Source organism: Galeopterus variegatus, unplaced genomic scaffold (assembly GCF_000696425.1).
Source record: "Galeopterus variegatus unplaced genomic scaffold, G_variegatus-3.0.2 Scaffold4327, whole genome shotgun sequence".
Classification (NCBI taxonomy): Eukaryota; Metazoa; Chordata; class Mammalia; order Dermoptera; family Cynocephalidae; genus Galeopterus; species Galeopterus variegatus.
Genome location: NW_007730438.1, coordinates 58,914 through 72,233, shown reverse-complemented (window position 1 = coordinate 72,233; position 13,320 = coordinate 58,914). Strand labels below are relative to the sequence as shown.

At 40.8% G+C, this 13,320-nt stretch overlaps 1 protein-coding gene and 1 pseudogene across 1 annotated transcript in view; one reads left to right on the top strand and one right to left on the bottom strand.

Moving 5' to 3' along the window:
• Positions 1–13,320, top strand: part of RORB (RAR-related orphan receptor B) — a 79,179-nt gene that overhangs the window by 33,073 nt on the left and 32,786 nt on the right. Inside the window, exon 4 of the mRNA XM_008587269.1 lies at positions 2,944–3,345. Coding sequence (XP_008585491.1) covers positions 2,944–3,345 — 402 coding nt within the window. The remainder of the gene's footprint in view (positions 1–2,943; positions 3,346–13,320) is intronic.
• On the bottom strand, positions 8,206–12,869 carry LOC103602830 (annotated as a pseudogene).

Here is a 13,320-nt window from a genome sequence, read left to right as displayed (position 1 = left end):
CTCAGTGACCTGGGAAGTTGATTTCTTAGAAAAGGCATAGCTTTTCCCTGTTGAGTTTTCAGATGTTCACCAGGGCAGAGGTTGTGGCAGCATACTTTCTTGACATTGTTTGTTAGCTTTGATTGTGAGGTCTGTGGTGAACCTCGGAATTCTGCATGTGTCAGCGACAGGTGGTTCTGTGGCTCTGCTGGTTGTAGATGGCTTTGTCTGCAATAACTGAGGAAGCTTGGCTCTGCTTCACGTATCTTCTCCTCCAGCAAGCTAGCTCAGGGATGTCCTTGTCATGGTGAGGAGCCCAACCTCACAAGCAGTTTTCAAGCCTCTGCTTGTGTCACAATTGTCAATATCCCATTGACCCAAAGCAGGTCAGATGACCCTGAGTCAGGTGTGGGCAGTATGCCTGCACAGAATGAAAGAGCGCAGCAAATTGACATCAGGAAGGGCATGGAAGGGAACAGGCAAAAGGAATCAGGATCATTAAAGCAATCAATCCACCACAGGTATAACTCACCTGAACATAGAGTATATAACAATCTAAAGCAAGGATTAACAATGGAAAGGGTTTTAAAAGAGACGACATTTCTGTCTCCATGTCAGAAGTTTCTCATTCTCAATTTTTAATTCCCTATAAGTTTTAAACAAATAAGTGCAAAACAATTCTACTAAATAAGCCAGAAAGTGGATTTACCCTGNTACGGGCGCGACACTGAGGGTTGCGATCCGTTGCCGGACATGAAAAAAGACAAAAAAAATATATATATATATATATATATAAAGGTAGAGAGAAAGCTAAAAACCCTGAAAGTTACTGTAGAATTCTGTCCATAGACAACCAGAAATATTTCTGCAATCAGAAGCAAATAAATTTGTCTCTAAGAAACAGAATCTAATAAAAGCAGTGTCTCTGCAAATGAAGTTAAACACAATGATCTAAATGATTCAAGACCCTATAAAAGTGACAACTGAGGTGGAAAGGGGAGTTTGGTCTGAATTAATCCGATTCCTTGTCTTCCTTCTGAAAAATTACTGGATAATTACCACTTTATTTTTCTACTTAGGCAGCATCAGAAAGCCAGAATGTAAGTTTTTAAAAAGGATTAAAGAGAAATAGGAAATATTTGGGCTTCTCTAAATCCAGCCCTCACATCCACAGTCCAGCAGGCAAAAAAGGAAGGGATGTCATTCCTGATAGCCAGAAGTGTTTGCAACACTTCCACTCGCTTCCTGTCAATCAGAACTGAACCACAGCCACAGCTGCCAGTGAGGGCGCTGGGCAATGGGGTCTCCATTCTGAACAGTCTGTGCTCAGATAAAGATTGGTAGCTCTGCACCCAGTGGAAGGAGAAAATGAATTTGGGAGGAGTATTGTCGGGGGCCAGTGGTAGCCCTCTCACAGCAAGGATTTCTCCTGCGGCCCCTTCACGCTACAGAGTTCCTAAGCACTTCACCATTTAGTTATCCTCAGAAGAGCACCAATCCTAGTGACTGGATCCAGGAATTGAACCTGTTTCTGCACTCCACTTTTTTCTTCCTACAGTCTCTGAGCTTACAACACCAAGAGGTGACGGTAACATTGTCACAAAAGAAAAGAAACAGAGGGGGCCGACCCGGTGGCGCACTGGATGGTGCGCCGCTTGGGAGGCATGGCGGCGCTCCCGCCCGAGGGTTCGGATCCCACATACAGACCGGTTCCCGCTCACTGGCTGAGCGAGGCGCGGGGGCAACACCGAGGGTTGCGATCCCGTTGCCGGACACGGAAAAAGACAAAAGACAAAAAAAAAGAAAAGAAAAGAAACAGAAACTCAGAGGGGCGCCTCCAAGTTTGTCATCATCCCCACCATTAACAGGAGCTGAGTAGTGCTTGATGATTCAGACAAGGTAGCCCTGTAACTCGGGATAGTCACATCCTAAAGAGGGAGTTNGGTTGCGATCCCATTGCCGGACACGGAAAAAGACAAAAGACAAAAAAAAAAAAAAAGAAAAGAAAAGAAACAGAAACTCAGAGGGGAGCCTCCAAGTTTGTCATCATCCCCACCATTAACAAGAGCTGAGTAGTACTTGATGATTCAGACAAGGTAGCCCTGTAACTCGGGATAGTCACATCCTAAAGAGGGAGTTGACAACTTATGAGGAAAAATGTTAATTTGCATGACAGTTCAGAAAGTTAGGGTCCAAAAGTTAAGAAACAACACACTGAAATGAGAGCATCTTTATATCACACTGTGACCACGCACAGAGTTTCCTCCCCTTTTTCCCCAAAATGGCTGGGAGTTTTGCCTAAAGAGACAGACAAAGTAAACTTAGGGGCGATAGAATGAGAAAGGGCAGTTGCAGTTGGCTCGCTTGCTGGGCACTGGATGCACAAAATTGCTGTTTTCCAAAAATTCTAATAATTTTATTCCAAAAGCCAACTGATGGCAAATGATGTGTTTTACTTAAAATTATGTTCACCACCCTGTCCACATGGTGCTACTTCAGCCTTCTGTCTAGAGAACAGGTCTGCAAGTGACATTATAGGGTCCTACTCGACAGTCTAGTCATCCTCACCCTTAGGTGGGAAAGTTAATGAGTGTTGATTGACATTTGAATAGCAGGTATTATTGGTAGTTTCTGTTTTTCTGTTTTTTTGGTTTTTTCATAAGTAAAAAGCAACAAGGAAATGTGCCTTCTAATTTCATGGCAATGAGAAATACAGCATGAATTTTTACATGTCTTTTTAGCTTAGGTTCAGTTGTCACTATGAACATAAACCAGTAGTACAGGCACCCTCTGAACAGAACTTTTCACCCGATGTAGAGTGCAAATGAGTGGGCTCAGCTGATGGTGCTAGGAGCTTGTGCATTTGATATTGAAGGGACAACCATTCATGACCCCCTCGGACCCAAGGTGGTTACCGAGAATGACACCCTCAAGCGCTGTCTTCTGCTTTTCTCTCTCACGCAGCTGTGAAGTTCGGAAGGATGTCCAAGAAGCAAAGGGACAGCCTGTATGCCGAGGTGCAGAAGCACCAGCAGCGGCTGCAGGAACAGCGGCAGCAGCAGAGCGGGGAGGCGGAAGCCCTTGCCAGGGTGTATAGCAGCAGCCTCAGCAACGGCCTGAGCAGCCTCAGCAACGAGACCAGCGGCACCTATGCCAACGGGCACGTCATTGACCTGCCCAAGTCCGAGGGCTACTACAGCGTGGATTCCGGCCAGCCATCCCCTGATCAGTCAGGACTTGACATGACTGGAATCAAACAGATAAAGCAAGAACCTATCTATGACCTCACATCCGTACCCAACTTGTTTACCTATAGCTCTTTCAACAACGGGCAGTTAGCACCAGGGATAACGATGACTGAAATCGGTAAGTGGAAGTCTCCTCCCAGTTCGTTTTCTGGAAATTCTGCTTTGAAGCTGCCTTGGTTCTATTTAGTCGGGTCATTTTCTTATATCTAAATTGAATTACTTGCATTCGTGGCTTCTGTTGAGAAAACAAATTGATTTTAAAATATATCCTAATAAATGTCATTGTTCCCTTGTCCCATAAAAGTTTATTTCAAACAAAGGAAGAAAGAAGAAATGACAAATAGAAAGATGGTATCTGTGAAGAACAGAAGCTGTCTGTTGAATTTCAGTTTTCATTGAGGGAAAAATGTTATGGGTATAAATAGGGAAATTTGAGCAACTATTCAAAATGATGCTATTCAAAGTGATATAGAAACAGTGTGGAATAACCAAATGAACAGGGGTCTATCTTTTCCTCTGAGATAACAGGGGACAAACCTTAAGCAAATGGTACCTCAGTTTCCTTTTTTGTAAAGGCCTGGGGTGGGGAGGCCAGAAGACTGCTAAGGTTCTTGTAAATCTGAAATCAAGAATTCCGTAAGGGATTCTGAATTACAGCAATGAAAAGAGTGTAGTCTGGAATGTTACAGAACACAACAGCGACAAATAAGCTACTCAGGGGCAAGATTACATCAGCAACCCAGTCGTCTTTCGGCTGCAATGTCCTTCATTTCCTAAGGAGTGAGCCTCAACAGGGCCCCAGCCTAGGCAAGCTCTCTTCTGAACTGTTGCAACTGTCTTGCCTTGTTAGGCTCAGGAGTCTATTAAATGTTTAACCAGTTTATCTCATTAACTAACTGCCATAAAAATATTGAGGGAGGTTTAACACATACCCTCCTAGGTAGCAGAGTTGCATGTGAATGGTAGCCTGGAAGAACTAACTGAACAATGGCTCCACCAGGCTTCACTGGAGTATTTCAGGTGCTGGGGAAAGCAGTCTGGAGCTCGGGGACCTTTGAGGCTTCATCACACCCCACCTGAGAGGTAGCAGAGCACAATGGTTAAGAACCACACCACCTGGGTTCAAATCCTGGTTCTGTGGCTTATTATTTGAGCTGGAACAAATTTCCCATTCCCAATCCACTCATCTTTAAAAAGAGGAAAGTATTAGTTTGTAGCTCACAGAGTTGTTGTAAGGATTAAATAAGTGGAGACATAAAACAGAGTGATGTTTGGCACACAGCAAGTGCTCAATAACTCTTAGCTGTTGTTACTTGAATGCCTTGTGCTCAGTCACCTTCTCTGTCTAACCTGCAAGTAGGAGCTTAAAGCTGACTAGTGTTTTAAATTAAGATGCTGTGAACACAGAATGAAATACATGACCATATTCTTGGCTACTTGTACTATCTGGTTGAGGAAGGAGCAATATTACACAATTTAAACCTGAAATGTTATTTCTCCCTTTAAGCGATTCAGCATGTGACAGTGAGTAAAGAAGCGATTGACAAAGCACAATTTTCACAACTGAGAGACACAGAAAACTAAACCTCAACTGTAATAACAAAAATATTCAATTACTGTTATCCCAACCTTGTTTTTACTACATCACAGGCACTTCATACACATTTAGTTTTCACAAACATCTTAAAGGATAAGTAAATACTTTATTCCCATTTTACAGATGCAGAAACAGAGGCTTGGAAATGTCTCATGACTTCCCAGGGCCTAATGGTTACTAAATGATAGAGCCAGGGTCACCCCAAGCAGTCTGATTCTAGAGTCGCCGTACACACCCATTACCCTGCTACCTTCTGTGGGTTTAATATCCACAAACTGCTGTCAACTAACAGGGACAGTCTTTCCAAAAGAGCATGTGAAAAAAAAGGTTAAGCCACCATTTTTTTTATTTTATCCTACTTAATATCTAAGTTCCTGACTCAACTATTGATTTAGAACACAGGTTTGAATCCTAATGAAACAAAAACTCATGGTAGTTGGGCAATCTTCTGGTCCATACCCCAAACGAAAACTCATAAGAGTTCAGAAATCACAGCTTCTTTGCAATTTAGCATCAGTAGGAAGCACTATGGAAAGAGAACTATATGCAAAACCATCAGGTCTGGTGCTCTGGACAAGTCACTTTTTCTCTCTGGCCCTCAGTCTATTCTTCTATGACCTGATGCAATTTGAACTAGATAACCTCAAAATGTATCCAGATATTGTGCACAGGCATTGACATGCAAAATGAACGAGTACATATTTTTATAAATTGTTTCAAGATACCATTAGTCATTACAGATCTCTAGATATGCTCTAAATTTTTGTGGTTTCTTCTACTAGACTTTCAGGGATGCAATTAGATTATCCTGCAAGTGCTTTCAAATTTAGCAGACTCCTAAGTCTAAATATTGGTTGGTTCACATTTTGTTAAAACAGCAATGCCATCTAGTGGACACAAACTCATTCTATGAGTGTTGAATCTAGGTACCCATGACAAGCCACAATAGTGTGATACACTCTTCTTTCCTGTACCATCCAAAACATTTCCACTCGTTTCAGTAAAACATTGAGTTCAGACAGCATCACTGGGCAGGAAGGCATCAGTGGTATAGGGTGGTTGTTACAAACTCTGGTTCTGGGATCAGACTGCCTGAGTTCAAAAGGTGGTAGTGCCTTTTCTCTTAGGTAATTCACTTAATTTCTCTGGGTCTCACTTGTAAACCTGGGATAGTAATAGTCCCTATCTGTGTGTGAGTTAATATTTTTAAGTTCTTAGGACATGCCATACGCAAGCCTTATCATTATTAATATTTGTAATAAAGCTAATATAATGTTATTAATTTAATTATTAATAGTAACATTACTGGCTATTGCAAGTAATATAATTACCTTTTATTGATGACGCACATTGTGCTAAATGTCCTATATTTAGTTCTAATAACAATCTTATTATGCCTATTATGTAAGTATTTGTATACCCGTTTTACAGATGAAAGCAATTGAGGCTCAGAAGTTACATAACTTAGAAAAAGCAAAGAATGCATATGAATATGGATCTGAGTAACATCAAACTCATTCTTTTAACCATTATTTCCTCCCATCAAACAATATGATTGCAGTCCCCACAGCAAAACATCATTGGTGTTTGCAACCTACCTGACATCTTCCCAAGTGCTACCAACTGGAGCTTACAGAGTTTGCATGATTACATTTTGACTTGATTTGATCAATGGGCATCTAAACCAATCTGGTTAGTAGCAAGCTTTCATGGGAAGAACCCTATGCAGACAAAACAGAAAATCTGATTTTAGCCACATTCTGATTGGGTGAATTCAAGGTTATACAGCATCAAAAAAGATTTAACGTCACTCTTGGCAATTAGAAGTCCTAATATTCTTCCTCTGGTTTCTGAGAGAACAATGAAATGTGTTCAGTCAGGTCATTATTTTGAGACTGGGTCATGTTAAAAGCAGGTCTTTTCTTAAAACCAGTCTTTATATCAGTCCATACAGAATAACTTCTTTCAGTTTTGAAATTTTTAATAAAAGCAAGTGTTTAAGAACCATAACACAAATACATAAGCAGATCCCCAAAAGTCAGTTATATTAATGTTATCAGAGTCAGGAAAACCAAACTTGTCTTTCTAAGAGTCCACCAAAGGAACTAAAAATTTCCTAGGGTAAGGACTCTAATAACGATGCTTTATGTATTCAGAGAAATGTAGAAAGTCCTTTCATGCATTTATATAAATTTGAGCCTTCCGATCAGCAGTAAAGAAACCATTCCATTGTACATATAAAGAAATTAAGGATCACAAACAATGGGTGGTTTTCCTAGTGCACATAGTTATTAGTGAAGTGGATAAAGCTTAAAATCACTCTGTCGTTCCACTACCCTAGACTGCCAGGCATTTATTCAAAAACCTAGTTTTGAAATGTGCTGTGCACTCAAGACAAGCAGAATAAGGTTCCTGCCCTCACCATCTAGGAGACACACACGAACATAAATAATTCAATTTAGAATGTAAAGTATCATAAGTCCTGGGCATGATGGTTCCACGCTCTCCTTGAGGTGAGGAAGATGGTAGATATTGATTACTCTGATCCACATAGCTTATTAGGAATGTTTTATTCCCATAGTGTTGAGAACAGAAAACAAAATGTGGGCAAGCAGACAGAAAAACATGAAATATTTCAAAAATTACATTCTTGGATTTTTCTAAATCCCGTAGGAAAAAGAAGCCATGAAATAAGAGAAGGGCAAGTAAGCTGCAAATTAATATTTAGGCAGCAGTATTAACTAGTTTAGCTGGAACTTTACTTCATGCTGGCATGATGGATGTGTCGTATCTTTGGGAATTAAATTTTGCAGTGGTTGGTGGCAGGCAGAGGAAGCTAAAGGATACCAGCAAACAAACAGAAAAGGAAAGTGTAACCTCCTGGTTTTGCTTCCTCACTGTAGCTCTCAGACGGGTTGGGGGATCATGCAGAACTAATACTCTTAATGAGCTCATTTAAGCCAAAAGGTGATTGATAATGTATCTGCAAGGTACCAGACAACAAGACAATTCAAACAGCCAAATAACATGCTTTCAAAAGGAAAAAACATCCATCAAATTAGCTGTGATGCTAAGGGGATAAATTGCCTTTTACACATGTCTCCTGAGTTTGCTATTCTTTTTGTTTTTCCTTTCTTTTTTTTTTTTCTGAGTTTTCTATTCTACTCATTAATTTTCTCTCCAGAAAAAGACAATGAACTGTGAACTCATCGGCCTCTTCCTATATAGTCATTTTTTTAATGTATTTTTTTTTTAATTTTACAATGCACCATAAGTATTTTTTCCTTGCAGTGGATAAAATCTGATAACATAGAGTAGAGTTGCAGTTGGGTCAAAAGTCTGCTGGTAACAGGAGAGATGCCTAAAAGTATTAGCATAAAGTTAATGCACAGGAATGTCTTCAGCGTCCCTTCATGGGGCCCTGCAGCCTCCTCTGAATTCCCTCGGGCCCCTCAGGTAGAAGGGGTCTTGTAAATTTCTTTGCATCCACAAAAATGCCCCCAACTTCTGTTTGCTTTTTCTCTTGTCATCCTCCACTTTTAGCCATCTTGTCATATTCTCTTATCATGTCCTCCTCGCTGGAATTCATATCGTGTAAGGCCTCTTTACACTGCTTGAGATACTGCGCCAGCCCCTTGTCGGTTTCGTTGGCTTTCCCAGGTGTGTCACCTTCAGCGGGGCGCTCTGCCGCAGCTCTCCTGCCCCTGTCTGGCTCTCCCTCCTGTCCTGACTCTCCCTCCCCTTCTGCCTCTTCTTTCTCTTTTGCATTTTCCTCACTCCCTGGCCTTTGGCATTCCCTCGCCTTCTGTCTTTCCCCTGTTTTCTGTCTTTCCCTCTTTTTCTAACCTTTCCTCATCTTCCAGAGTACAAGTACTTCTAGCTTTTCCTCATCATGTGGCTGTTCTTCATTTTCCATCTTTCCTTGGTTGGAAGGCATCCCTTCAATTTCGTCGTAGGGTTGGAAGGCATCCCTTCAATTTCCATGTTGAGGTTTTCCCTGCTATTCCTGTCCTGCAGGCATTCTAGACAAGTTGTGCCTCCTTGTCAGGCCCCACAGAGTGCTGGAAACAGCCGTGCAGACCTGATAGAAGCTGGAGCAAAAATCAGGAGCTCAGGGACTGGAGCAGACAGCCTACGACCGCAGGCAGAGAGAGCCTATGTAGTCCTGAATATAGATTTATGTTCAACCTTTTTGTGTTTTATTTATGGAGCCTGGAATTTTAAGTATCAAAATAGAAATAAACCTTTTTTAAAAAATGTATCTGTTACAGAAGCTGAATATTAATAGAGGAGATTACAAAAAGAGTTTGTCGTATAAGTGATCTAGTCCCTATAATGTACTACTTTATTTTATGAAAGCTACATAGAAATACAGAAGCTATTACTAGTGGTGCTTTTTGTGTGGAATTCCATAAAAGTTGGGCCTGTTTCAATCGTTGCTTATTAGAAACCCCAAGCGGGTGCTATGGTCTTAAAGCAGCACCTTTAATGACATGTGCTTTTATGGATAAATATTTTATAACAGCCTAAATCTATTATGCATATTTAAAGACCCACGCAAAAATAGTGCAGAAAAAAAGAAGTTAACTCTTGCTATGTATTTCCTGTTTCCTCTGATAGCACCTGTATTAAATACAGGTAAGCATTCAATTTAGAAGCAACTCTTTAATTAGGTCATTAAAATAAACAGGAGACTGACCCAGTGAGAAAAATCATTTGAACAGCGTGGAAAAGGAAAATCCTGCATCCTAGTTCTTCCTTTCTTGCCTTGAGAGAAGGCATCTTGTGAATTTCTTTGTTATCCAGCTTCCTTCTCATCCTGGCCCCAACCATTCGCCTTTGCAAACAGTTTAGGGAAGGTATATTGAAACTTGACTCCTAACTTGCATACTAGCCACGTGAACTTGGTCAAAATTACTTCAGTTTTCTGAGGCTCAGTCTCATCATCTGAAAAATAAGGCAGTCAGACTAAATGACTTTGAAGGATACGGTTCTCTCACCTCCCACAGAAGTTCAGTCACATGCACAAATATTCCCCTTGTTACAGCCACTTCAAGAGGAGGATAGGGTAGTGGAGAGGAGGGGACTGGCAGGCAATGAGGCAGTCCTACAGGATGCTGAGGCACCTGCCCATGGCAGCAGCCAGCATGTCTCCCTCCCGAGGAGCTGGATGACACGTGGGGCTTTCACAGGGTGGAACGACCCTGCCAATTATACAGTTAATATCTACTTCAGTTAATATCTACCATCAAATCAGGCCTCAGCACAAGCTTCTTCTCTCCTGAACAAAACAAAAAATCAGATTAAAATGAACTTCAAGGACAACTAGGGACAGCTTAAGGGGAGGGTGGTGGCCAATCCCAAACCACTCCAAGTTCATGTATAATCAAATTACATCATGGGCTGCTTGTACTGATGCAGCTTCCAGGAAAATCCACCTGTCCTCCCTGGCTCACTCCAATATGATCACCCTCGAGGTCATGAATATATGATCATAAAATAAAGATATGTTCTTGACTACTAAGGTGCCAGCCTACCCAAGGTCACCTGGGTTACCAGTGAGGGACTGACTTGGCTTCTTTGAAATTACAGCACCACTTTGTTCTTTGCCAATCATGGAATATCACCCAAAGGCTGCCTAGTTCCAGAATCCTGCCTTTTATCTCAAAAAGAAATTCCTCAGGTATGGGGACTGGACAAATCAACCCATTTGCCATATTCCTAGCATCTCTACCATGGTTACTACTATAGTATTAATGAGTGCATGGCCATGAATAATTCTAGAAGGTACCTAGGACAAAAGATTCCACAGTTCTTCCCTAGGGAATATTCCATATCTTTCTAGGTACCCTTTAATAACCCTTTAAAGCCAGTCTAAATTCACCTGCTAAGGTGTTGTAATCACTCCACTGCCATGCTCAGCCTGGTGAGTCCCCACAAATGGAGAATAGTGTAATATATACAAAGCACTCTGTGACCAGCCAGGCTCTAAACAAATATAAAGATGATTTATGTCACAAACAGTACACACATATATGCTCAATTCAAGTACTTATAAATATGCACATCTATCCATAATACATGTAATACACATATGCATATTACCCACTACATGCTTGTACCTCTGTTAATACTGCTTTCCTAATTGCTAACATTCGCTAGATTAGGTAAATCTTCTAAAGCAACTTTTCTGTTTTGAGTTGAAATTGTGCAAAATTGATCTTCCTCAGTGGACTCCCTGGAGATACTAGTTTGGCATTAATTTTTGACTCAGAGTTCGGAACTTCATAAGAAGATTCTAAAATCTACCAATAGAAAAAAAAATGTTATTGAGAAGCTATTGCAAAGCCATTTCCATTCTGTACACTCAGTTCCAAAAGTCATAGTAAATGTGAAATATTCTACATTAAGGAAGAGGAAAAGAGATTTCACAGGATTCTGCCTGTGACTTGTAGGAGGAGAGAATGTTCATACTTACAAAGTGACCTCTGAAACTGTGCCCACCTACAGTTTCCAGGTTGCATAGCAATTCCGGGTGCTACACTGTAGGCAAAGCCATACTTTTAAAGCATTGCAAGCTTTGACTTTGACTCTCAGAGCTTTGAATCACTTTTCCACAGGTTAGGGTGGATATGTACTGCTTTAGCCACATTTTCAAGCACCTATTTTGGGAAGAGTTGGTTAGGTTTAAAATACCACATGGACTAGGCCGGCCTGGTGGCGCACTGCTGTAGTGTGCCGCTTGGGAAGCGCGGTGGCGCTCCCGCGGAGGGTTCGGATCCCACATACAGACCAGCTGCTCACTGGCTGAGCGAGGGGCGGGAGCAACACCGAGGGTTGCGATCCCATGGCCGGTCCAGGTCCGGTACAGGCGTGACACTGAAGGTTGCGATCCGTTGCCGGTCACGAAAAAAAGACAAAAAGGAAAAAAAAAAAAAAATACCACATGGACCATGGAACACAGAAATGCCAGTTGATAGCCAGATTGATGGAGATCAGTACACTTTGTTACAATTAGCATAGTATGCAACCAACTTAACAGGCTCTTTTTACTAACCAGTTAAGGATTTATTTCTGTAATTTTTGCAAATATAAGGAGACCTGTTGGAAATGTTCCCAGCTGGAAACCTTTTCTTGTCATTTATTTTATTTTATTTATTATTTTTAGACATAAGCTTTCCCTTGACAACAAACTCTCAATTCCAAGGAGAGTGAATTTACTATTCAAATTTGAGCCATATTTGTGTGGCTTGTTGGGGAACTGCTACTTGGTTTTCTAACAGGTTTGTTCTGAAACAATTTGGTGCTGGGCTATTTACAAAACATTTATTTTAAAATGTTAGTCAACTGAATGCATTATTTAAATAATCAAGTTACTTTTTAAAATACAGCTTAAGTGTTCTAAATGTAAAAATGGCCTCCAAAGGTTATCTCTAAATTAGTTCTTCCTAAGGGTCAGAAATACATTGACTAAAGTTCCAGAAGGGTGATAAAGTGGGGGAGGTACTGCTTCCATTTTAATTAACAATCAATCCATCTGTCAACAAAATTCAAACAGTTAAAATCAATTCTAATGATGGCTCTGAGCAATTTTCATAATTAGGTTTCATCATCTTTGACCCAGTAATTGTCCCTTGGGTAGTGTGTGGAGGTACAGTTTTTAAAGGAGAATACGGAAAGATTTTAATGGGCCCTGGATTGTATTGTTTTGTTTGTCCGGTCTAAGACTCTTCACGTGCTTTTAAGACTATGAGCTGTACTCTCACCCTCTGTACCTCTGCAAGACTTCTCCTTCATGATTCAAAACAAAGAAAAGTTCCCAGGTAGCTTGTCAGACTCAACTTGCCTTTGGAAAACATCATCGCTGCCGGATCCTTCTGTAGATGGAGAATCAAACCCAAAGAAACTAAGACTTTAAGAGGTTAAGTGACTTTCCCAAAGGCCAAAACTAAAAGTCTGAAAGGCATGCACAATGGAATACTATTCAGCTGTAACAAGAAATACCCATCATTTGCAGCAACATGGATGGAACTGTAAACCGTCATGTCAAGTGAAGCATGTCAGGCACAGAAGGGCAAATACTGTGTGATCTCACTCCTATGTGGAATCTAAAAAAAATTTTTTTTTTAATGTGGTTCTCATAGAAGTGGAGAGTAGCATAATGGTTACCAGAGACCGGGAGGGGAAGGGGACAGGAGGGGGAGGAGCAGTAGTGAACTAACAGGCACAAAACCGTGCTCCCTACCCTAAGTGAATCATTGTGCATCATATGCGTGTACTGAAACAACACACTGAACCCCATAAATGTGTACAAGTAAATGTTAAAATTAAAACTAAATAAATAAAAGTCTGAAAGGGGCCGTGTTGGCTTCCTCGTCTTACCATATAGCTCCCTTAGAACTCACTAACTGCAGGACATTTAAGTTATTCTTTTCTGATTGTTCTGTAAAGGAGGTTTTCTCCATTGAAGTTAACTTTGAAATGTAATGGTTTTAT